General features: G+C 39.7%; 1 protein-coding gene across 3 annotated transcripts in view; it reads right to left on the minus strand.

Annotated features, from left to right (window-relative positions):
* nlk (nemo like kinase) overlaps positions 1 to 27555 on the minus strand; it is a 142956-nt gene that overhangs the window by 40455 nt on the left and 74946 nt on the right. For all 3 annotated transcript variants that reach the window (XR_004416067.1, XM_033045663.1, XM_033045664.1), the window contains exons 3-6: positions 20387 to 20442; positions 10544 to 10650; positions 8986 to 9071; positions 3763 to 3972 (exon numbers count right to left, since the gene is read on the minus strand). Coding sequence is in view for 2 of the 3 variants with exons in the window: in XM_033045663.1 (XP_032901554.1) it covers positions 3763 to 3972; positions 8986 to 9071; positions 10544 to 10650; positions 20387 to 20442 (459 nt within the window). In the remaining variant the exon portion in view is untranslated. The remainder of the gene's footprint in view (positions 1 to 3762; positions 3973 to 8985; positions 9072 to 10543; positions 10651 to 20386; positions 20443 to 27555) is intronic.

Genomic DNA, 27555 nt, shown 5'->3' on the forward strand with positions numbered 1-27555 from the left:
TTCTCTGACAAACTTCTGCAGATGCACTGTAGAAAGTATCCTGACCGGTTGCATCTGACCTTGTATGGCAATCCCAATGTGCATGAACACAAGAGGCTGCAGAGTGATAGACTCGGCCTGGCCCATTCAGGGACAGACCTCCCCACCATTTAAAGCTTCTAAATGAGGCAAAGTCAAGGTGACGGTATATATCATCAAGGATCCCACCATCTGGGGCATGCCTTCTTCTTGCTACTACCATTAGACAGGAGGTACAGAAGCCTGAAGACCCACTCAATGAGATTCTAGAACTGCTAGTTTTCAACAACTATTAGATTTCTTAATTGACCTGCTCAGCCCTAATCTTACCTCAGCAATGAAACACCATGGACCACCTCTTGTTGGTTTCCTCAGTGTGTGTATTTTTGTTTGAATGTTTGATATTTTGCAGAGACCTTTAAACCTTAAAGAATAAAGACTTTTCCAGTTTTGTCAATGATAGACACAAAGTGCTGGAGTAAGTCACTGAGTCAGGCAGCATCTCTGGAGAAAAAGGATGCGTGACGTTTTGTGTTGGGACCATTCTTCAGTCTGGAAAGGTCTTTATTTATTGCTGGTTTCTAAATGGTCTTGAGGAGATGCATGTTCTCAAACTGCTGCAGACTTTCTCATGAAGGGACTTCCATACTTGTATTGAGCCGGGAAACCATGGAGTTGGACACAGTGGTAATGAAGGAAAAAATATATTTCCAAGTCGGGATGGTGTGCAGCTCGGGAGGGAAACCTGCAAGTGCTGGTTTTCCAATATACCAACTACCTTTGTCTTGGTGGTACGTATTACAGTTTGAGAGATATCAAACTGTAATGTCATATGCACGATTATAATGAGGACAGATACAATGAGAATCTTGCAGCAGTATCACAGGCACACAGACTCAAATAACAAAAACTAATTACACAGAAATTGTACATAAATCTCAAACTTTACACACATTTTGCAAAAATACACATCGAGGAAACCAACAAGAGGTCCATGGTGTTTCATTGCTGGTAAGATTAGGGCTGTTCAGAAATCTAATAGTTGTAGGAAAATAGCTCTTCCTGAATCTCATGGAGCAAGACTTCAGGCTTCTGTACCTCCTGCCCAATGGTAGCAGCAAGAAGACCACCATCTGCTTGTTCCTTGTTTCTATATTTCCAGTGTTGTCCTCCGACTAATGGTGAGGTTGAAGCAGAAGTGGATTTAAATTTGAGCAAGGAGAAAAGTAGGCCAATGAGAAAATGCTCTCATTTAGATTGAGGGAACAGGCTGTTTTTTGGTGTTACATCTTGAATCCATTTATGTGTAACATCCTGAATCCATTCCAGCTCCTCCACTTAATTCATGAATTTGCACACATTATCTCTGTTTTATGGTGAAATACAGAATGTGCACAATGCAGATGTGCAATATAGAACTGAAATAGCTCATTGATAGCCACACCAGGATAAATTTACAGTGGACAGTTAACCTACCAAACCATACATCATAGGTGAAAACTGGAGCACCCAGAGGAAGCCTATGAAGTCCCAGAAAATGGCAAATTCTACATACAGTGGCCTCCATAATGTTTGGGACAAAGATCCATCATTTATTTATTTGCCTCTAACCTCCACATTTTGAGATTTGTAATAGAAAGAAAAAAAATCACAAGTGATTAAAGTGCACATAGTCAGATTTTATTAAAGGCCATTTTTATACATTCTGGATTTACCATGTAGAAATTACAGCTGTGTTTATACATAGTCCCCCCTATTTCAGGGCACCATAATGTTTGGGACGCAGCAATGTCATGCAAATTAAAGTAGTCATGTTTAGTATTTTGTTGCATATCCTTTGCATACAATCCTTTGCTTGAAGTCTGAGATTCATGGACATCACCAGTTGCTGGGTGACTTCTCTGGTGATGCTCTGCCAGGCCTGTATTGCAGCCATCTTTAGCTTATGCTTGTTTTGGGGGCTTGTTCCCTTCCGTTTTCTCTTCAGCATATAAAAGGCATGCTCAATTGGGTTCAGATCAGGTGATTGACTTGGCCACTCAAGAATTGACCGCTTTGAAAAAGTAGTATGTTTGGGATCATTGTCTTGCTGTAGAATGAACCGCCGGCCAATGTGTTTTGAGGCATTTGTTTGAACTTGAGCAGATAGGAGGTGCCAATTCATTATGCTACTACCATCAGCAGTTGTATCGTCAATGAAGATAAGTGAGCCAGTACCTTCAGAATTCATACATGCCCAGGACATAACACCCCCACCACCGTGTTTCACAGATGAGGTGGTATGTTTTGGATCTTGGGCAGTTCCTTCGCTCCTCCATACTTTGCTTTTGCCATCACTCTGATACGTTAATCTTTGTCTCATCTGTCCACAAGACCTTTTTCCAGAATTGTGGTTGCTCTTTTCAGTACTTCTTGGCAAACTGTAACCCGGCCATCCTATTTTTGCGGCTAACCAGTGGTTTGCATCTTGCAGTGTAGCCTCTGTATTTCTGTTCATGAAGTCTTTTGTGGACAGTGGTCATTGTCAAATCCACACCTGACTCCTGAAGAGGATTTCTGATCTGCCGGACAGGTGTTTGGAGATTTTTTTAAATTATAGAGAATTCTTCTGTCATCAGCTGTGGAGGTCTTCCTTGGACTGCCAGTCCCTTTGCAATTAATAGGCTCACCAGTGCTCTCTTTCATCTTAATGATGTTCCAAACAGTTGATTTGGGTAAGAATACGGTTTGGCTGATTTCTAACAGTTTTATTCTTGTTTCTCAGTCTCATAATGGCTTATTTGACTTTCATTGGCACAACTTTGATCCTCATGTTGATAAACAGCAATAAAAGTTTCCATAGGTGATGGAAAGACTGGGTGCTGAGAGCTCTCTTATACCCGCATTAAGGAGGCAATTAAACACACCTGAGCAATTACAAATGCCTGTTAAGCCACGTGTCCCTAACATTATGGTGCCCTGAAATGGGGGGGACTATGTATAAACACAGCTGCAATTTCTACATGGTAAAACCAAAATGTATAAAATGGTCTTTAACAAAATCTGACAAAGTGCACTTTAACCACATGTGATTTATTTCTATTACAAATCTCAAATTGTGGAGTACAGAGGCAAATAAATAAATGATGGATCTGTCCCAAACATCATGGAGGGCACTGTAGGTAGTACCAGAGGTCAGTATTGAACATGGATTGTTGAATTTGTTAGACAGCAGCTCCACCAGTTGTGTCACTGTGTTTTTAGTCTGGAGTTTTCCACATAACACAGCCTGCTGAAATATTTAAAGTGGAAAATGACATCAGTGGTAATTGCATTAAGAGATATGATCAAGGCACATAAAGGGAGTTGTTCAGATAAGCCTGCAAACTGGAACAAGCTTGAATCGGAGTAAGAATTTCAAATTGGTTAGAAAGATATTTGTTCTGAATTCAACAGTGAAGTGTTAGACAGTTAACATTTCAGATATGCATCTCTATTTTTTTAATCTCTTGTCCATCTGTTATGTTTGAGAATATTTTTTAACAAAGAGGTTCCTCACAAATAAAGGTTTGAATCTGAATTCCTATCGAGAAAGATCACAGCAGGTCCCTCCTGCACATAAACCGAAGGAAACCTGCTACGCAACATGGCAGACCAATATTTCATAGTGACTATACAAAATAAGAGTATCCATAGTGCAGCATTATCAGTATATACATACGAAAGACCAAGGCACATTTAAAGCATTGTAGTCCATTGAATTACCTGTTGAATAGGACTTTGTGCCTGAAATAAGATTCTACGACCTAAGAGTTCTGCAAAGATGCATCCTACAGACCAGATATCAATGGCATTGGTGTAATGGCGACTGCCCATTAGGATCTCTGGTGCTCGATAATACTGAGTAACAACTTCCTGCGTCATGTGGCGAGACTCATCAAGTTCCTCTACTCTGGCAAGACCAAAGTCACAGATCTGCAAGAAAACAGAATGTTTTGAGATTCTAGCAATAAATGCTAAAGCTACATCATAAAATTAAGTTCAGTAACTTACTTTTTAAATAAGGTTGAAGCCATCAAGTTTAAAATATATTCCAAAAACATCTAACCTGAACATAAGTTTTGCACTCAAGGCCAGAGGTACAATAAAATATTTTTGATTCAAGGAATTTGCTGTTGAACAAAGCTACCTGAATAATACCTTTATATTAAATTACCAAGAAATGACATCCAGTTTAATGTCTACATCTGTAAGAAAATTGCAGCCAATTTTCAAATAAAATATAGACACTTCAGCAAAATACTGAGAGATCGTAGTCTGTGCAAGATTGCAGTATTGTAGTCATATTGAAGAACAGGGAAACATTTGGAAGGCAAAAGAGTTGTCAGAAGAATAAAGAGCAAACATCGAAATTGCTAGGACATTAACAAAAATGCAGACCCTCAAGTGCTGATGTTGCATTTCACAGGGTCAGCTGAAGAGTCGCACAGAAGCAAAAGATCCCAATTCAATAATAAATGTTCTAAACTAGCTGACCTTGAAGCAGTTGGGCAGTTTTCCCACCCTTAGATAGATTGTTTTGTTAACTTTCCAACTTCTGATCACTAATAAATGATTCCTTTAGCGTAAACCTGCAATATCAGACAAAGCAGTGTCAAGCTAGGGTAGATTAAGATTCTTTGACTTTGTGAACCCTCCTAATGTTAACAATTTAGGATCATTCTTAAGGATTATTCATTAGTTAGATTTATAAATACCTCAATGGTTCCCGATTGCAGATTTAAAAATTACACATATTTGCTTGGGGTAGAATGGAAACAATGTCCATATTCAGGATGAAGAAACCTATTGTAGTAAAAAACCCTTAATTTAGACCGAAGATAGAGAAAATGCTGGAGTAACTGAACGGTTCAGGAAGCATCCCTGGAGAGAAGGAATGGGTAACGTTTTGGGTCGAGGCACTTCTTCAGACCCGACCTGAAACGTCACCCATTCCTTCTCTCCAGAGATGCTGCCTGTCCCGCTGAGTTACTCCAGCATTGTGTGTCTATCTTCGGTTTAAACCAGCATCGGCAGTTCCTTCCTACACATACAATTTGCACCATTTGGCTTGGGTTCCCATTCTCTCCCAGGCAAACAGCTTTGATTTTCAAATGTGAGATTGGGAAGTTGTGAACTATTTGGAGTACCAGCCAGAAATGACAAATGTGCTAATGACACATTATTTGATATTTTTCTATAAACGAGTTCTAACTGCGCATGCCCAGGTCATAGGTCACTAGCTATAAAACAGTCTTGGCAACGGTGGTACTGCATTGTGTGCAGGCTTGCGTTTCGTCTGTAGTCGGGGTCGGCTCTCCGTCGCTGCGAGTACTGTTAGGCCGTCCCCGTCCCCGGTGTCCCGTCCCTGTCCGGGGTGGCCCTGGGCTGGCAGAGCGGGCCCGGACTTGCAGCTCTGGAACTCCCTCCCCCAACTGATCTGCAATTCCGTGTCCCTCACCATCTTCCAATCCCGCCTCAAGACCCATCTCTTCACCTCTGCCTATCCTTAGCCCCACGTCCCCCTCCCTTTTCATCTGTGCTTGAATTGCCTCATATTGTGTTTTGAATTGAATTCTGTCTTTAATTTGTGCACTAGTCATGTCTCTACTATTTATTTCATTCCGCTTACATGTTTTTCCTCTACTTGCTAAATTTTTGTAAGGTGTCCTTGAGACTCTTGAAAGGCGCCCATAAATAACATTTATTATTATTATTATATAACATCTTTACCACTATCTACTTGTATTGTTATTTTCAGGGACAAAACAATATTATTTATTTTCTCTAGGGGTCAAACCTTTCAAACAGTTTCACATGGAGGGATGAATGACTTTAGATGAAACCTCTCAATTCATGTTCACTTAAATATTTGGTAATCCTACAAGAGGCCCAAATAATTGGCAAGGATTTTCTTAGACCTACATTGCAAGTTTGGCAAGTAATCTAAGTTTACCGTTCATTTAGATTGCCCACTGTTGCATTATATTGCCACCCCATCTCATGCTGATATACAAAATAGCACAGGATACGTGCTTCACATGCAACTAGGATCTCAATAAAACCTGCCCACATAATTCATAATTGAAATACGTGCTACGCTACTATTTCATATGTTTTAGTCTCCTCAGTTACATACAAATCCCCTTCACAAATTCTCCACTTAATCACATTTTCTCCAATGATGCCACTCAAAATTTGCTCAATATAAACCAATATTAATTTACTGACTGTTAATCATGTCCTGGAAAACACAATATTTTACAAATAAGTAATATTTGTAACAAGTGTTCTCAATAAGATAATTGATAAATTAACCAAAAATTTGCTCTCATGCCATTGTTCTTCCAGAAATCATTGTAAACTTGAGTTAAATTATATTTAACGAAACATTAATCAAACTGACCTAGATCAATGTTGTAACTGACAAAATGTTCTTGTCTAATTTGAATAACTGCTATCCAAAACATTCTGACCCAGTATCACTTACTCTTGCTTCAATGAAACAACATATAATTGGTAAGCAAATATTGGCTCATAAAGCAGTACGAAATAGAACCACTGGCATTCAGCCATTGAAATGCATCATGTGCTAGTTCTTCCATGCAAAGCTTGTGGGATATGGAAAGCCAGGATTTAGCAGAACATTCTGGATGCTAAATCTGTCAGATTTCTCCACTGGCTGGATCCAGTTGTGCAGGAGAAGAATACCTTTGGACCCTGCGTTATGTTAGGCATGGCACAAGATCCAAGATCCGATATCAATGGAGATGATCAGCCAAATAGTTAAGAAATCAGTTTAATTCAATACCTTCAATTTCAATTTCAAATTAGACATTTCATTTAGACATTTATTGCAATTCATAGCTTTCATAATCAATAAAGCAATGCTCATCTGCATTACCTGTCAAAGGTCTTGGGTCAAAGAGTCTTCACTGTACTGCCAAAGGCTACACCTTGCTTCTGTATATTGGACGCAGGAGGGTCAGTGAAGTAGATCTCAGGGATTTGGCCAGGCAATTCTTGATTTAGCCCACTATTTCATAGTTTCTACTGATCCCAGTTGAAAAGGGCACAACACATTTTCTCCACTCATTTTTGGGCAGGGCAAGGTATTTTGGGTAGGGACAACCAATTTTCTCTCCATGAGACATTTTCATACATGTCGTCAACAGAGCGCAGCGGATCATCGGGACAGAGCTACCAGCCTTGGAGGGCATCTACCACACGCGGTGCCTCAGGAAGGCCCTCAGCATCCATAAGGACTCATCACACCCCTGCCACGGTCTGTTTCAACTACTTCCCTCCGGCAGACTTTACAAGGCCTTCTACGCCCGAACCTCTAGACTCAGGAACAGTTTTATCCCAAGAGCTATAGCGGCTCTGAACCGGCCCTAATGAGTGCCCCCCCACCCACTCCCTTTGGACAGTCTCCCTCAGATGGTCACGTCAATCAATTCAGCTTGCTTATTTATGTATTGTATTTATTTACCTTTCTTGTACATCAGTGGAGCTGCACACTAAATCTCGTTGCACTGACGTGCAATGACAATAAAAGATATATTTTTATTATATGTTGTCAAAGAGCATTTTTCCTGTATAGACTGGTTATGGATGGCAATAGACAATAGGTGCAGGAGCCAGCACCGCAATTCAATATGATCATAGCTGATCATCCCCAATCAGTACCCCGTTCCTGCCTTCTCCCCATATCCCCCGACTCTGCTATCTTTAAGAGCCCTATCTAGCTCTCTCTTGAAAGTATCCAGAGAACCGGCCTCCACCGCGCTCCATTCTAAATGGCTTGCGCCTTATTCTTATACTGTGTTGGCCCCTGGTTCTGGACTCCCCCAACATCTGGAACATGTTGGTACACAAAAATGCTGGAGAAACTCAGCGGGTGCAGCAGCATCTATGGAGCGAAGGAAATAGGCAACGTTTCGGGCCGAAACTCTTCTTCAGAACATGTTTCCTGCCTCTAGCGTGTCCAAACTCTTTATAATCTTATATGTTTCAATAAGATCCCCTCTCATCCTTCAAAACTCATCCCTCTCATCCTTCAAAACTCCAGAGTATACAAGCCCAGCCGCTCCATTCTCTCAGCATATGACAGTCCGCCATCTCGGGAATTAACCTTGTAAACCTACGCTGCACTCCCTCGATAACAAGAATGTCCTTCCTCAAATTAGGGGACCAAAACAGCACACAATACTCCAGGTGTGGTCTCACTAGGGCCCTATACAACTGCAGAAGGACCTCTTTGCTCCTATACTCAACTCCTCTTGTTATGAAGGCCAACATGTGTGCAGGTGAATGCATGTGTTCAGAAAGTTAACCTTATAGGATGCACATTGATGGGGACTGAATAGTAGCAATCAAGAACGCCTTGATTTCTGACTTCCCAACAGAGAGTGCCCTTAATTACTTGCCTCGTCAGCCTTCAGCTTCAACAACTTGCTCAGCTCCACTACCAGTGATTAAAGCTTTCAAGTTCCCTTCTCCCAATCCCACCTTTACCAAGATATATACTTGTATCTTAATTCAGCTACCTTCTAATTTTCCATTATTAATTACTCACTTTCTGGAGCATTTCAGGAATTGGTATAAATAAATTCCTGTGAAACCTTCAATTCAAATTTGTACATGCAGATCACATTATCACCAAATGAAAACCCCCAATGCTTGCCAACTACTGGTGAAACATTTCCTAATAAATTATAGAGTACTAATGATGATTTTCTAGTATGATATTTGTGCATCAACGATGCCATCGGGTAGCAATATACACAAGTTGCATCTTGCTTAATATCATTAAAGATTTAAGGTTACTGATTAATAATGATACAATAAGCGGCGGGGATAGAGAGAATATTTTGCCAAAGCAGCAAAAATAAAAATGACCATGATTAATTTACAATAGATTTGTAGTTAATAAATAAGCAAACCCACCTTGAGGACACAGTTGCTGTTCACAAGAAGGTTCCCTGGTTTAATGTCGCGGTGTAATATGCCAGCTGAATGCAGATACTTCAGCCCTGAAATCAATAGTAAATCCTTAAATACACACATATAACACTATGTTGCCTACTGGCATCCACCTTGTGCTTGCAGTGACACTGCATCATATTCTAGAAGGTGGACACTAAAATGGTCCTGAATGCGCTAAATGTATACATTAAATTATCAAAAGTTTGCTACTTTCAAATCACAGAATGTACTTTTAGGTTTTAGAATTTCCAGGTTCAAAACAAATGTTAAATTAAAACAAAATCAAATTCCATCTCTAACAATCAGATATGAAAAAAAGTTTCATCCGAAAGTTCTATAAATATTAATTCCACTTTAATCAGTTGGTGTCCATTCAAGCATTAAATGAAAAGTTAGGATTTGAGTACACATTTTCGAAAAGGTAAATTTACTGATGCGTTTTAAACCAATTTATATTCCCGTTTCTCATTCTTTATGGTCTGCCTGCTAAGAGATGTACAAGGGCATCGTCCTAATTCCTCTCCCCTTTGTGAAATAACACTGCAATTTCCATGTCAAAGAGTGTGGCTGGAAATAAAAACTGCATCTGTATCACACATCAAGTCCTTTAGATACCCCTATGGTACACACAATTAAGCTCAGATGAAATGTCACCGACTCGAAATATTCCTTTTCACAGATTATAACACTCACTAAATGCTTCCAGTACTTTCCATTTCAATTATTTGCGTTTTGTAGAGAGGGGGTTCTGTGCCACCAATTTGCACACAATACCCCATTTAATGCCGTAAGATAAATGGGCAATCCATTTCAGTGATGTTGACTCCGAGATGGTGCTCTGGATTCCCTAATCTTTCTCTGAAATATGAACCTTGTGAAAACTGGATACAGATCAAACCCTCTGCAAAATATCTTATCCAATTAAACCTTCAATTTCCTCTGTTCAAAGTTACCCAAACTTAGCATCTTTGCCATTGTAAGAATATGCTGACTTTGAACTCGTATTACCTTGGTTTTCCACCAAAACTACACTGAAGCATTGTCGCTATACCCAAAGTGCTCCTACAAATAAACCAAGAATGAAAGGCAAGGAGAAACTGATTGTTCTCCTTGGAACAAAGCAGATAGGCTCAATGAACCATTCCACATTTCCTTAATCAACATCTGCTTTGATCTGTCCTTTTCAGTTACATTTTCTCTGTACTCTTCAATGTCACTAGATTCACTCACCCTTGACTCTGTCTAAAGATACGTCTTGACCCAAAAGATCAGCCATTCTTTCTCTCCAGAGTTGCTGCCTACCCCGCTGAGTTACCCCAGCATTTTGTGTCTATCTTAACTGAATATATCCCTATTGAATCTTTTCTCTAAGATTCAAGGATGAAGCATCAGGAATCATAAACCTCAAGGGATGGTTACTAGTACAAATCAGCATTTCTGTAACAAATACTACTTAGAAAAAAACATTTTTTTTTGCTTAGACTACATGCTGGTACATATTCATACATCATATACCCACCTCTCAAAATCTGGTAGAGGAAAACTTTAACATGATCAGAACTCAATGGTTGTGGAGACACTATGATCTTGTGAAGGTCACTTTGCATTAGCTCTGTGACAACATAGCTGTGGGATAAAATGTCAAGGAAAAAATGTAGTTTCTGCAAATTAGACAATAGAATTTGTAGATTCAACCATTACCATTAGTACACTGCGGCTTCCACACTTGATATACATTGTTTACCAGAAGCCAGTCTGAAGAAAGGTCTCGATCCGAAACGTCACCCATTCCTTCTCTCCAGAGATGCTGCCTGTCCCGTTTAGTTACTCCAGCTTTTTGTGTCTATCTTAAGCTTGAGTGAAGATTGCTCCAAAGAAAGAAATGTGCACAGTTCCTTTCACCACCTCAGGAAACATTTTCTACTTTAGAGCAATGAAGTGGCTATCATGATCTGCTTTATTTCAATATTCATTTCATTGCTCTTCGATACCAATACTTCTAAACATGCAATTGCTGTTCCTTTGGATCGATCAGCAACGTGGAGAGGGGGAAACATGCTGCATGGGCATCAGCCTGTCCTCCATATGACATTGCCCAGGCTTGCATCCAACCAGGATGCATCACCCTTGGTCAGTCATGACCGAGGGGGGCCTACTAAACATGCAATTTGGAAATCAAATCATGTGATAAATACTTAGCGGGGGAAAATGATAATTACATTGTGAAATTAAGAACGCTAAACTAACGACCCTTTTAATAACCTAGGTTGTTTCAGTACCGATTCCTACTTTACATCTTCTAAAGACAGTAAGCATTTAATAATTCTCAAACATTTTGACAAATAAATGCATCAATTGGTGTACTAATCAACATACAATGGTGCTACATTTCTCTAATCTCTGGCAGGGACTCAATTTATTCTGCTACTAGAGGGATTGCAGAACTGGCTTTTACTCTAGTGGATTCAGGAGAACGAGAACAATGAATCCCAACAAAAATTTTGACTGTGTCCTTTCTAGAGACCAATGCAGGTGTGCATCTTTTATTAGCCGAGGGTGAGATTGTGGTTATGGCACATGGATCAGCATGAATCAACACCTTCAAATTAGACTATTCAATACAATTCACGGAACACATCCACAATAATTAAGAAGACTTGAATCTACTTGCATAAAGATTATTCTAATCAAGATGAGATGATGGATGCACTGATGTTTCGATGTTTATGCCAAATATATTCACAGATCACAATATTAAGTGCAGTGTCATTTTTTTACTGCAGGAAAGTAATCTTTTTAAATCTATAGAACTCAAATAGCAGCATCAAAGATGATCAAACATGTATGGGCCAGGGGGAGACAGAGGTTCTGCTTGAGTATTGCTGGCGCCAAAGAAGCTGGTCTCAAGATTTTTTATCAAGCGGGAAGACTGATTAGAAAAGGGTGTAGGGGTAAACAGGAGAACATATTCGGAAACAAGCATTAATAAACAAACAATCTATTGATTTAGTTTACTAGTACTAGTTTAGTTCATGTCTCAGACAGCATCAACCTTAAACATGTAGAATTTGGTTTAAACAGAACCAACCTTAAAAAAAGAAATACAAATGAAAAAAACAAGGCATGGAGGAGGAAAGATCCTTTTCAAGGTTACCACTGTGTTACTTTCCCACACAATATCTCATTTTAGATTCAATTATTTAGAAACATCCAGTTCAGCTGCTTTTACATCAATGGGCAGCCAGCCCCATGAGAGAATAATCAATTCTGCTGGGAGATTTTCTATACAAAATCAACATTTTGTGCTTCCTATATAGAAATTATGAAATAATTATGCTGTTTTTTTTTTTTAAATGCCAGCAAATATGTTAAATTGAACCACTGATTCAGGAATGGTATTGGTAATGTTATCTTAGTTCTGGAAAATTTAATACTTCTCTGCTATATTTCCTGAAAAACATGAGCGCTGCTGTAATTTCTACATGATGAAAACAAAATGTATGAAAATGGCCTTTAATAAAATCTGACAACGTGTACTTTAACCTCGTGTGATTTTTTTTCTATTACAAATCTCAAATTGTGGAGTACAGAGGCAAATAAATAAATGACGGGTCTTTGCCCCAAACATTATGTAGATACTGGAATTAGCAATCTTCTATTAAGTAGTTCCACATGAATCTGATTACTGTCTCCAGATAATTTAATTGAGGGGTCGGAGCTTGGAACAGAGTCAGTGTTTACTTTTTGTTTCTAATATGTTTGAATTCACCAAGCTTGAACAGATGGTGTCTGACAAGGTCCTTTTTTTTTTTTTTTTTTAATGCTTCTGTAGTTTAATAATAAGACTGCCCAGTCCTGGCTTCAGTAGGTTTCAATACTTCAAACTGGATATATTGGAGGGTTTTTTTCCCTGTACTATTTTGGGGTTTGACCAATTTGCATATCGTGATGTAAGCATAAAGAATAAACAAAATTATCAAACTACTTCAGAGAACAAATATTTCATTATTTTTGGAAAAAGTGATCCTTTAGCTGATGAGGGAAGATTGAAATATTAACCGTATTTCGACCAGTGAAAATATATTTTTATTACAAGAATGCGAAATGTCAACAGAATCTTTTCAATGAATGATTAACTCTAGTGTTGGTTTATAAATCTCATCTAAAAAATAACACCGTCAGATCACTATAGTTTTATGACTAGAATTTACAACAAATAGCAATATAAATCAAGCTGCAACCTTCAAGGACTTGGGTATCCAGCAGTAGTTATCATTTGAAAAGGTTACTTGGACATTAAATCATTCATCTTTTTTGGGGATCACCAAAATATAGTATAGCACAAGTAAAGAATGGAATCATAAATCACATCGCTATCATTTTCTCAAAAAAACAAAAGGCTCCTGACCTACAAGTCCTACCGTCACGGGAATGAAACCAGTAAGGAGTTAGTTTGACAAAGAAATTATATTTGTTCCAAAGTATTTCCTCAAATCTTAGACCTTTAAAGTTGGGAGGGGGAGGTGCTCTTTTTTAGGATCATTACAATATCTTAAAATCTCTCAAAATGTGGTGATTCAAAAAGAGCTTAATGAAATACAGTATCCTAGCTTAATTTAAATCATATGTAGAACTTCCTCCCTGTGCTCAGTACCTTGGCATTGTTTCACTCTTCACAAACTCAGTTTAATTAACGACATGAGCAAGGACTTGACAAATACTCTAAATGTTCTGGACAAGATAGGACAAAAGAGTATAGAGATATCCAAAGCATTGTGAAAGATGTATTTGTAAAGAAGCTTCTGTTCCCAAGCATGGAAGATAGCAAAACAAAAACCGCTTAGAATTGTGCTATCATGACGGCATAGTGAGAGCAGGCGTAATCTGAAAATAGACACAATAAGCTGGAGTAACTCGGCAGGTCAGGCAGCATCTCTGAAGAAAAGGAATAGGTGACGTTTCAGGTCGAGACACTACTTCAGACAGAGTCAGGGGAAAGGGGAACGAGAGATATAGGTGGTGATATAGAGAGATATAGAAGATCTGAAGTTGAGATACTCAAGATTAATTATTGGACTGTGAAGGGACAACTATGGAAAACCTTGAAATTATGATGGTACATGACACCAGTGGATTTGAAATAAATCAATTACGGCTGTGTGAAATTAATGTGCAGATGATATGGATTGTGCAAGGATCAAACATGATGTTGAAAACCCATGCCAAAGCTATACACAAATGCAGAAAACATAGGCAAAAGAAGAGTGAAGCAGAAAAATGAGGCAATTAAAAACTTGACAATTAGTTGCGTCAGGACTGCAGCGTTATAAAGTCTCAACACTCCATCCGGAACTTTAAACAAATTAACCCATTTCTTGCATCTTTCACCAACAATTGCAGCTCGCTATTTAAATTGAAGCAACCTGTAAAAACTACAGAAAATGGACGTTATCATTTTCTGAAGGGTTTTGGCCCGAAACGTTGCCTATTTCCTTCGCTCCATAGATGCTGCTTCACCCGCTGAGTTTCTCCAGCATTTTTTGTCTACCTTCAATTTCCCAGCATCTGCAGTTCCTTCTTAAACAAACTGCAGAAAAGTCATGTTTTTAAAAGATTTTCTTTTCATTCTCATTGTTTGTGCACAATTATTTTAAAAGTTATACTACCGTTATATACACATGCTTTCAGAATTTTATGATGCAATGCTAGTCTTCATAAAAATGATTATAAAAATTAAAGCATACACAAAGGTGTTATTTTGGGGATTATAATTAAGCACTCTCCATGTCACTCTGCATTGTAGCTGCTTATTGTTATTTCAATTATAGAGTGCAGTCATTGCAGGGAGACAGTCCTTGAGATGCTGTGGGGCCAGGTTAAAAAATCAATCCTTTGCTAAATGTTCTAATGTTCACAAACTACTTATTAACAGTGATACGACTCAAAACGTCACCTGCCCATCCCTCCAGAGATGGTGCCCGACATACTGAATTAGATCAGCAATGTGTTGACATTTATTTAACTATCAGCATGAAGCTAAACTTTAATATTCAGAAAAGTCTGCAAGAGTATATTAGAATGTGGCATTAGGGGACATTTAAAATTGATACACTTGCAAGATTTTCAATTTTCGATTGTAATTTTTGGCTTCTTCGACAAATAATAATGCTAAGCAAGCAGGATGACAACAGGAAGAAACTTGTACTATAGCTGTAATGATAGTTGTTAACCACTGTAATTTATATACACAACAATGTTAATTTAACATTCCCACCATTCCAAAAAGTTTACTGTAAAGTTTCAGTCTCGTTTTAAAACAAAACATTTTACTTTTAATACTATTTTATTCACATTAATTTCACAGCTAAACTCTATACAATTGTGCATATTATTGGAATATAAAAGCAATATTTGGTTGACCTCAGTTCTGTTGACAAATTAAAACTTAGTTTCCTCTCTTCCCCACTGGGAACAAAACCAATGAACTGTGTAGTGCAACATACAGTGATAAAGTCAGAGGCTATCTCGTATGAAAAAGGCACGTATTATATGGAAAGAGAACAAAGAGGGAGGAAGAAGGATAAAAATAAATTCTTACCCTCCCCCACCCAAAATAATTAAAATGCATTTAAAAACTTGCAAGAAATGGAGTAACTATCATACCATCATGCCATATGTCGATTCAAATAACTTTATCGTGCAATAATTTGCCCAGCTTATGATATCTAATTTCCAAGGGCAAATACAAATTTCTATTAAATTTGTAGCAGGGAAAAAATAATAGTGTTTCTAAACTATATGCCTCATATTGAGTGGTTATAACTTCAATAATTCTCAGGAAGCTATTAATATCCACTACGGCTCTTTAGCACATGCTCAGTTATATTGTAGATTGTTTTTGGAATCACATTTCCATTTGAAAAACGTCCCTGTTTATCATTTCCAGCAATATCAATTCAATTGATGACATTCCGTGCATGTTCTGCCCCTTTATGTAACCTTTAGGGGGCATCCATTCATCAATAGTTAATTAACCACATAGTTAGGCAATACAAAAGTATACTTGGAGATCATGAAAATTTGAACTAAAAATTCATCACCACAAGGTCTGACTGACAGATTTATTGCCGAAAAACAGCTTTGTAAAAAAAAAATATTCACTTAGAATTTTCAGAAATTAAATTTAAAGAGGCACCATGTTCTGAAGTTGTTTTTATTTCTGTTAAAGTTGCTTAAGTCACTTGACCAGTTTAAGGAAAATTTATCACCATATGGAAAATAGAGACTTAAAAAATCAAATACTAATCAGACGTACAGTTGTTGTGTGGCTGATTGACTGAATTTCCCTGGGGAAGTATTTCACAATCAAAACAGTCTTAATACCAATACCATGCTCCGAAAACAGATAAATACTTTGTTTCCCTTTCACGGTATTACTTAAATAATTTTAATTCCTTGATTATCATTTTTATATTTGCAAAACTATGTGAAACGTAATCGATGATTTACTGTTCACTGTACTTGGATGTCATTTTGCTCATGAAAATGTTTTCATAATTTTAGGTATTATTTTCATGTTCACAATGTACAAAGAATGTAATTGAAGGACGGGTGCCAAATAGATTCCTGAACTGACCTGCAGTTACATATTCAAGATGTTCAAGATGGCGGCGCTGGCTTAACAGCTGCGGCCCACCTGCAGTCCGTCTGTTTTTTTTCTTTCGTTTTGTTCATTGTCATGTTTTAGTTAATTTTGTTTTATTAAGTTGTGTATGTGTGTGGGTGGGGTGGGAGAAACATGTTTTGGTCTCTTCCTTCGGGGGATGCGACTTTCTTCGGTCGTATTCCCCGTCTCCGTCTGCGCCGAGGCCTAATGGCGGGGCTGGCGGCATCGGTGCTGTAGCAGCAACAGCAGCGGCACCGGAGACCTGACTCGGCCCCGAAACTGTAGCGGCGGCAGCAGCAGCGGAGACCGGACTCGGCACAGAAGCTGTAGCGGCGGCAGCAGCAGCACCGGAGACCCGGCTCGGCACAGAAGCTGTGGCGGCGGCAGCAGCAGCAACGGAGACCTGACTCGGCCCCGAAGGTGTAGCGGCGGCAGCAGCAGCAGCGGAGACCTGACTCGGCCCTGGAGCTGTAGCAGCAACAGCAGCAGCAACGGAGACCTGACTCGGCCCCGAAGCTGTAGCGGCGGCAGCAGCAACAGCGGAGACCCGGCTCGGCACAGAAGCTGTGGCGGCGGCAGCAGCGGCAGCGGAGACCCGGCTCGGCCCTGGGGCTGTAGCAGCAACAGCAGCGGCAGCGGAGACCCGGCTCGGCCCTGGAGCTGTAGCAGCAACAGCAGCGGCAGCGGAGACCTGACTCGGCCCCGAAGGTGTAGCGGCGGCAGCAGCAACAGCGGAGACCCGGCTCGGCACAGAAGCTGCGGCGGTGGCAGCAGCAGCAGCGGAGACCTGACTCGGCCCCGAAGCTCTAGCGGCGGCAGCAGCAACAGCGGAGACCCGGCTCGGCACAGAAGCTGCGGTGGCGGCAGCAGCAGCAGCAGCGGCGGAGACCCGACTCGGCCCTGGAGTTGTGGCGGAGGCAGCAACCACCCGCGGAGTTTGAACCGTCGCCTCGGCACAGAGGGAGAACAAAGGGGGAAGAGACAGAGACTTTAAGATTTTGCCTTCCACCACAGTGAGGAGGTGTTTGGTGAACTCACTGTGGTGGATGTTAAATTTGTGTTGATGTGTGTTTTTGCCATTTTTTTAAATTATATGTATGACTGCAGGGAAACAAAATTTCGTTCAGACCGAAAGGTCTGAATGACAATAAAACGAATCTAATCTAATCTAATCTAATCTAATATTCACATTTAACAAAATCAGGGCATAACAGGCAATATAGTATTGAGAGCTTTATAATTTCACAATTTAGAGATGGTATTAACTACGCGAAAAAAAAAGTTAATTCTATTGCAAGCTGCCATTCATTTAAATACATGGCCAAATTAGCTGCATTCTATTATGGCCTAATTGTTCATAGGAAATGGCAAGACTTTGAGTCAATGCCCTCAAAACTCGATTAAATGCAATTTGTTTTCAGTGGCTTAAAGGGCACCCAATGCATTTATCCGTTGAATTTTAAAGGCTTTTGTAGACAGATTATTGTGTTCAATCATTTTCAAGTCCCCATCGAAATAGATATGAACAAAAATGGTTCAAAGCAGTGAGTCAGTTTGCTAACAGCATATACAGAAAACTAGCATATCTGCAGAGGAATGCATGAAACAATGTTTCATTAGAAAAATTAGACTTCACGGGCATGGCATTTGCAGTACCTAAATCAAAAACCTCAAAATGAAAGAATATTTATTAACTAAATAGTTGCCAATTACAAATACTAAGACCTATACAAGGCACACAATTGTAACAGGTAGTTATAATTATGAAGAAATGAAGAATCTAATGTAAATTACCATCGATACCCATATCACCTGTGATAAATCAATTCCAAAGAGGATTTCAAAGATGAGCCCCAACAATGCTCATGGAAGCCACTAGCATCAGTCGTATAAAAGGAATTTGATGCTAACGTAGAATATTTGATGCGTGTTTTTCTGCAATAATCGTTAAATTGAAAGTGGGAATGAAGAATCGAGCTCAGAAATAATATACCTGGACCAAAGTGGGAAGAATGAAAAATAAAGGAACAGGTTTGTTGGGGAAAGGAAAACTTGACTGCAAGCAGCAATGATAAGAAAGTAGTTCAGACAAACAGGAGGGTACAAAGTCCCCGTGCTATTGCAAAGCTGGAAAGAGATTTCCCTTTTGGCTACCTATGCACTACAATATTTTTCTTTGTTCGAACACCTCGCAGCACTGAGGGGCCGAGGGATTTGCTAGGGGCAGAAAATCTACTGATTGGTGTAAATGGATAAGGACAAGATGACACCTGCTCAGAGATATATATATATAAACGAAACTATGCATTTAAGGAGCCAGTTTTTCATTTTGTTGTTTCATGGTTGTTCTATCATTGCCTAAAGCCCCACCATCACACTGTTATATTGCACAAAGCTCTTCTGTTGCACACTGTTTTGGTTCTACAAGTGATTGCAATCATCTCCTTGAATTCAAAATCTTTTGATCACTTTACATATTTGGTTAAGTGTTGTGCTGTTTTTCCCCCTCAATATAAATTATGGAACTATTTGTTTATCAGGAGCAAGAGGGTGCCCAGAGAAAGAGTGGGACCTCTTAGGGAACAAACAAGTAATCCCAGTGTGGAGCTAGACAATGTAGGTAAGATCCTAAATTAAGCATAAGGAAAGCAATGAATTAGTGATGGGTATGTAGTTAATCTCGAGGTCAGTATTGTGCAGGAGTTAGGCACCATGTGATACATGAGGGTTAATAAATCCACAGGACTCGATGAGATCTATCCCATGTTGCTATGGAACCCAAGGAAGGAGACAGCAGGGGCCTTGACAGATTTTTTATTAAACAACCTAATTAGTTACAAGCAAGGCGCTAGAAGATTGCAAAATAGATAATGTTGTTCCTTTACCTTTGAGGGAGGATATGATAAATAACTACAGGTCAGTAAGACTTAAATCAGTGGTATGAAATACCAAAGGAGAGGTTTTATATACCTTTGGAAAGGCAGAGGCAGATCAGGGATAGTTAGTATAGCTTTCACCAATCACCTAGTTTGAGATATTTAAATGGGCAAGGCACAGAAGTATAAAGTCCCAAGGCGGACAAATGCAAATAGTGTAGATGGGGATCAAAAAGGTCAATACGGAGACGATAAGCTAAAGAGCCAGTTTTTATATTGCAGAACTCTCTCACTAATATAAGTAGAAGACAGCAGCTATTTGGCCCTTTCTGACATTCAAGATGTGACTGATCTTTTGCCTCAGCACATATTCCTGCAAAAACACCAAATTCCTAGATTTTCTGAATACTTCAAAACGTATTGATTTGCTGCGAATGTACTTGGTGACAGCCTCCATGCTCTTCATCGGCAGTAACTTTCAAGAAATTCACTGCCCTCTGAACAAAGAAATTCCTTTTCACCTCTTCCCAGAATGACCGCCACTTGAGACTGACCTAAGACACATTTTTTATAGTATACACACTAAAAAATAGCATTTAAATAAACTTTGGTTAGAGAGGAGAAACAACTTTGAAAAGACATTCTACATCAATGTATAGGAAGGAGGCAGCCATGATGAAGTGAACAGGTATTTTCTCTGCACCATGACTCAAACATGCAGCTTCATAAAATCAATCAAAATTCAAACTATATTTTCACAAAGAACAGAAATGGACAGTTGCAGTAACTTCAGAAATATTATATTTGAGTGGAAGGATACATTTCTTCAAAGTAGTCAATGTGTGGAGGTTGAAGTATATCAAGTGCAGAGAGCACCTGAAACAGAACAGAAAAGGCAATTAGTGTTCATATTACACTATACAGTCCCAATTAAAAATCAAATACAACTTTAAATAACATTTTAGTTTGCATCAAAGTTGATGGGTTATTGGTTTATAATCCTTTGAAAAGGACAGATTACTCAATTATGTCAAAACAGCTTGAAGTCTGCAAGCTTCACTATCAAAACTGAGGCTTAATACAGAACAATATTAGTTTGTGTTCATGCACCTGTGCACAATGGCTTAATACTTAGTAAATTCTGTACCCATCTGTGCAGTGCATCTGGATGGCAATGACCTCTAGATTGGTGAGAGACAGGCAAGCATTTATATAATCAATCTGCTAACCAAAAGTCAGGGTTTTTTCCCCCCACAAAGTCAAGCAGCCAAATTTCTCTACTTCATTATGGAAGAATACAAACTTCGATGTTTGAAACATGCAATTCAGCCATATAATCTTTGCTGTTGAATTACTCTTGTACGTTGCAAGAACGTTGTACTTGCAAAGGATCAAACCTGCCAAAACTATCCATCGAATCATAGCCTGAGAATGCAAAACACTACAGTCCACAGCGAGGATTTATCTTTGGCCCTATTTCTAATCTGAGAAGAGGGATTGGGTTCCACAGTGCACATATTTATGTCACCACTTTTGATGCTTCAACATTCTCTAAAACATCACATTGCATGTCCTATACTCAAGATGAGCAAAAGTGTCTAAATACTGGTTTAGAAGATTGGAGTTATTTTAAATAACTCCAATCTTCTTCCAGGTAACTATCTGAATGCGAACCAGACAGTTGATCACCGTAATCATATTTGAACCCAACTTGAGATGCAGATTACACATGTGCTATCATTAATTTTGCTGTTTCCATTCATTTTCCATCACCAGGCTCCACCCTTGCTTCATCATGCTACTAAAATCCTCACCCATGTATTGAGTCAGCCTCGCTCAATTTAGTCAGAACTTTGGTGCGCACCTCCAAACTTGTGCCACGAGTTATTAATCCATCACTCCTGTGCTTGAGGATATACCACTGCTGCCAATTAAGAGAGTCCCAATTGGCACTTTCTTTTTCAAATCTCATGCTTTTATTCCTCCTCATCTCTAATCTTCTCCAACCTGATAACCTTCAGTTTTGGTTTTCTGGAATTCTAATCTGTGGCTCATCAGGTGATCTGTTCCTTTGGCTGCCAAGCTTTCAAGTCCATGATAAACATGGGCGGCACAGTGATGCAGCAGTAGAGCTGCAGCCTTGCAGTGCCAGAGATCAAGGTTCAAACCCGACTACATGTGATGGCCATATATGGAGTTTGTACGTTCTCCCTGTGACCTTGTGGATTTTCTCTGGGTGCTCCCGTTTCCTTCCGCACTCCAAAGTACAGGTTTGTAGGCCAATTGGCTTCGGTTAAATTGTCCTTAGTGTGTAGAATAGTGTTAATGTACGGGGTAATCACTGGTCGGCGCAGACTAGGTGGGCCGAATGGCCTGTTTCTATACTGCATCTCTAAAGTCTAAACACATGCCTGCAGGTCAAATCCAAGTGCAGAATGGTCCCATCCAGTCCACCTTGTGCATGCAGTGAACCACTTGCATTCGCCATTTCCCCCATCCACAAAATGCTGTAATATTTAAGGCTTTCGGAGAACCCAATTAAATTGCTTCTCACCTGTTGACCAGCTGGTCCACAAAGAATCTGTACAAGTTCTCACACCTGGTGATTGACCTAGCTCAGAACATTAAAAACCCTTTCACATTTAGGTCTAGTTGCACGAGTTCCTTTCATGCAATAGTATACATCACAATTCAAAAGTAAATGCTGGAACTCGGTTGAGAAAGGGTCCCAGACTCAAAACATTAAAGGTTTTCTTCCAACAGATGCTGCTCGACCGAGATCTTCTTGCATTTTCTGTATTGTTTCAAATTTCAGCATATGTAATTTTATTTCCTGCAACTCAATGCTCTTCAGTTGTCAGCAATTGAAAGAATTGACCAGCGCAAGGCACGCTGAAGACCATGCTTAGATCATGCTGTCAGCACAACCTAACATCAGCAACACGTAAACGGTGATTATTGACCCAAGGAAGTGAGGGAGGGTAAACACAATCCAGCTGTCATCAAGGAACTGCTGTACAGGTGCTCGAAAGCTTCAGCTTCAGAGGCTACCGCATTACCACCCACCTAACCACCTCCCTTCATTGATCTAGTGATCAAAAAAGTGCAGCAGCATATTTACTCTTGGAAAATGGAGCAGGTCCATAAGGATTCTCCCGAACCTCTATAGATGCACTATTCAAAGTATTCTGATGGGATGCATCTCAGCCTAGGGTGGCAACTGTTTTGTTCTTGACCACTTGTCCTGCAGGGTTGCGAGAACAGCCCAGTCCATCACAGTGTGATGACTTCCTCCATCCAGTCCATCTTCATGATGCATTGCATCAGGAAGGCTGGAAATGTAGTTAAGGATGCCCGTCACCCTGGGTATTCCCCTTTCTCTCTTCCACACACTGGAAAGTATAGGACAATGAAATCCTGGATGTCGAGACTTAAGAACAGTTTCTATCCCACAGTCATCAGACTTCTGAACTAATCACACCTTCTTCCCAGAGATGCTGTACATGGAACAGAACAGTAGAGCACAAGAAAGGGCCCTTTGGCCCACAATGTCACTGCCAAACACGATACCCGAGTTCAACTAATTTCCTCTGCTTGCACATGATCCATATTCCTCCATTCCCTGTATATCCCTGTAAGCCTTTCTTAAGCCTTTTCCACACCACTATTGTATCAGCTTCCTCCACCATCCCAGTACGCCATTCAGGCACCCACTGTAAAAAAAAAACTTTCCTCGCACATCACCTTTAAACTTTCTCTCTGACCTTAAAGCTATGCCCTCTAGTATTTGACATTTTCACCTGGGGGGGGGGGGGGGGGGGGGGGGGGAAATAAAGGTTCCAACTGTATCTATTCTCACATAATTTTATATGCATCCATCAGGTCTCCCCTCAACCTGCAAAGTTCTAGAGAAAACAAGTTACCATGCTCTCTTACTCTTCACTCTACATAATTGGTTCTTCCATTATTGCACGATTTTTGCACTACTTCATATTCGATTGCAATCTCTGCACCATTTTCCTGTTTTGCATTTGACATTCAATTAATTTGAATTGAAGAAATGCATAAGAAGCATTACATCAAATCAGCGCTAATAAAGACACAGATTAATGTTTAACTTTAGATTTATAGTGACTCTTTGGCACAGTGCTCCATTCTAAATCCAAGCCTTGAATGTAATCTACTTTGGGTAAGGTAACATTGCTTTTACTTTGCTGCCAGCATTAGTACCAGAATTTAGGTTTTCTGGTAAATCGACACAATGACTGAGATCACAATTTAAAAAAAAGTGTTACATACTTCTAGATTGCGAGTAAAATAAAATTACAAAGTCACTTCAATTCCGTACTTTTAAAAATAAATTGCTCTCACCACTGTACAACTCCAAGCATAAAGCTCACACTATCTATTATTCTTGCAATTAATGATCACTGACGAACTTATCTTAGGAACCAAAGATGAAGGTGGTATATTGTTGTATATTAAGCAGATAAATTCTAGAAATAGGCTCAAAATATCATGATGTGATCTGCGACTGAATCTTCAAAACTCAGATTCCGTGGTACAATCATACCACTAGCAGTCTAACTAGAGGCTGCAGTTGGCATATTTCAAAATTCTGGGGAAATTTGTAACTGGAGACACAAGGATCATCAATTTGAATAGCCAATACAATTTTGATGATCTGATTTTTCAAATTTGCCATCAAATCAATTTACTATTATTAACATCTCAAAAAACTTACTCCAATTATTGAGGAAATTTAATATTAAACAGTGCCAAATGTTGAAAGATAAATACTTCTAAATTATTCACCTGGATAAATGATTCATGAGTTTCTATACAAATATTAATGGGCCTGTACTATAGAGGTAGAAACCTCCTGCATCTACTTCCCACTAAAAATTAAAAGAATTCGCTAACAGCTTTGATAAAATTAATTTTGTAGACAGTTTCCTGAATAAATCTGTTGGATCATTTTTTTTGCAAATCATATGACATCAATTAATTGAACTGTACTAACTTTAAGTAGAAGTAAATAACATGTGTGTTAAAATTGTGCTAAATTGTCCAGGAATTAGGTTAACATACGATGAGCGTTTGATAGTACTGGGCCTGTACTCGCTGAAGTTTGGAAGAATGAAGGGGAACCTCATTGAAACATACAGAATAGTGAAAGGCTTGGATAGAGTGGATGTGGAGAGGATGTTTCCACTGGATGGAATGTCTAGGACTAGAGGTCATGGCCTCAGAATTAAAGGACATTCTTTTAGGAAGATGAGGAGGAATTTCTTTAGTCAGAGGGTGGTGAATCTGTAGAATTCTTTGCCACAGACTGTGGAGGCAAAGTCAGTGGACATATTTAAGGCAGAGATAGAGATTCTTGATTAGTACGGGTATCAAGAGATTATGGGGAGAGGTCATGGAAATGGGGTTAGGAGGGAGAGATAGATCAGCCATGATTGAATGGCAGAGTTGACTTGATGGGCCGAATGGTCCAATTCTACTCCTATTCCTTTTGACCTCATGACCTTATAATTTGGCGCCATGTACGACCAATCCGAAGTCTTGTCCATGCATGTGGCCGATGTACTGGAGCAGCTCCGATCCAGGTTACTCTCTACTGCTCGGCCCACAAACCAGCTTCCCTCTCCTCGCCTGGCCGACTGACTGACTGTGTCCTGCGGCCAACTTTGAAGGCATTGAGGTAATTCCCTGGTCCGTCTCCTACTGGCCCACTCTTCGCGTCTGTCGTCTCCACCGGCTCCCTCCTCGTCTTCCAGGTTGAGCTCAGCTGCTTCCGAGCTTTCCCCCGGCAGGTCATGGCCCACTACGTCATTCTTTGCGGCAGTAAGTCAGGCCTGCCGCCAAGCGTGACCATGGGTGGGGGAGATGGGGGCTCACCAGCTCCTCCTTACAGGCCGCTCATCCCACTCTGGGCCCATGGTACCTCAATGCTCATCATATATATCTTACCTATATTAGAACTACCAAATTATATCACTTCACAGTAATTTGAATTACTGTGCCCTCCATAATGTTTGGGACAAAGGCCCTTTATTTAATTATTTGCCTCTGTACTCCACAATTTGAGATTTGTAATAGAAAAAATTACAAGTGGTTAAAGTGCACATTGGCAGATTTTAATAAAGGCCATTTTTACACATTTTGGTTTCATCATATAGAAATTACAGCAGTGTTTATACATAACCTCCCATTTCAGGGAAACAACGTTTGGGACATAGCAATGTCATGTAAATGAAAATAGTCATGTTTAGTATTTTGTTGCATACCATTTGCATGCAATGACTGCTTGAAGTCTGCGATTCACAGTTGCTGGGTGTCTTCTCTGGTGATGTTCTGCCAGGCCTGTATTGCGGCCATCTTTAGCTTATGCTTGTTTGGGGGCTAGTCCCCTTCCGCTTTCTCTTCAGCATATAAAAGGCATGCTCAATTGGGTTCAGATCAGGTGATTGACTTGGCCACTCAAGAATTGACAATTTTATTAAGCTTTGAAAAACTCCTTTGTTTATTTTAGTAGTATGTTTGGGATCATTGTCTTGATGTAGAACGAACCACCGACCAATGAGTTTTGAGGCATTTGTTTGAACTTGAGCAGATGGGATGTTCACTTCAGAATTCATTATGTAGTCTATACACTTCAGAATTAATTATGCTACTACCATCAGCAGTTGTATCATCAATGAAGACAAGTGAGCCAGTACCTTCAGCAGCCTTGCATGCCCAGGCCATAACACCCCCACCACCGTGTTTCACAGATGAGGTGATATGCTTTGGATCATGGGCAGTTCTTTCTCTCATCCACACTTTGCCCTTGTCATCACTCTGATATAAGTTAATCTTAGTCTCATCTGTCCATAAGATCTTTTTCCAGAACTGCGGTTGCTCCTTTAAGTACTTCTTGGCAAACTGTTAGCTGGCCATCCTATTTTTGCGGCTAACCAGTGGTTTGCATCTTGCAGTGTAGCCTCTGTATTTCTGTTCATGAAGTCTTCTGCGGACAATGGTCATTGACAACTCCCCACCTGACTCCTGAAGAGTGTTTCTGATCTTCGGACAGGTGTTTGGGGATTTTTCTTTATTATAGAGATAATTCTTCTGTCATCAGCTGTGGAGGTCTCCCTTGGCCTGCCAGTCTCTTTGCGATATTAGTAAGCTCACCAGTGCTCTCTTTCTTCTTAATGATGTTCCAAACAGTTGATTTTAGTAAGCCTGAGGTTTGGCTGATGTCTCTAACAGTTTTTTTCTTGTTTCTTTTCTCAGTCTCATAATGGCTTCTTTGACTTTCATTGGCACAAGTTTGGTCCTCATGTTGATAAACAGCAATAAACGTTTCCAAATGTGATGGAAAGACTGGAGGAAAGACTAGGTGCTGAGAGCTCTCTTATACCTGTATTAAGGAGGCAATTAAACATACCTGAACAATTACAAATGCCTGTGAAGCCATGTGTCCCAAGCATTATGGTGCCCTGATATGGGAGGACTATGTATAAACACTGCTATAATTTCCTCATGGTGAAACCAAAATGTAAAAAAAGTGGCCTTTATTAAAATCTGACAATGTGCAATTTAACCACATATGATTTTTTTCTATTATAAATCTCAAATTGTATACAGAGGCAAATAAATAAATGATGGGTCTTTGTCCCAAACATTATGGATGTTCACTTTGTCCAATTTACCTTGCCATTGCCCTGTCTAAGCTACCAACTAATCAATATAATTCTGTAGCCCATGACTACCCTTACTTACAACACCATGACCAATTTTCACATAATCTGTAAACTTAATAATCATATCTCCAACATTCAAAGTCACTAATGTATATAAGAAGCAGGAAAGGATCCCAGCACTGATCCCTACAGCCCATCTAGTCACAGGCTAGAGAGCAACCCTCCACCATTACATCCCATCTCCAGTTATCAATTTAGGATCCAATTTGCTAACTTGCCTTGATCACTTAGGCTC

This window comes from Amblyraja radiata, chromosome 28, assembly GCF_010909765.2.
Source record: "Amblyraja radiata isolate CabotCenter1 chromosome 28, sAmbRad1.1.pri, whole genome shotgun sequence".
NCBI classification, from domain to species: Eukaryota; Metazoa; Chordata; class Chondrichthyes; order Rajiformes; family Rajidae; genus Amblyraja; species Amblyraja radiata.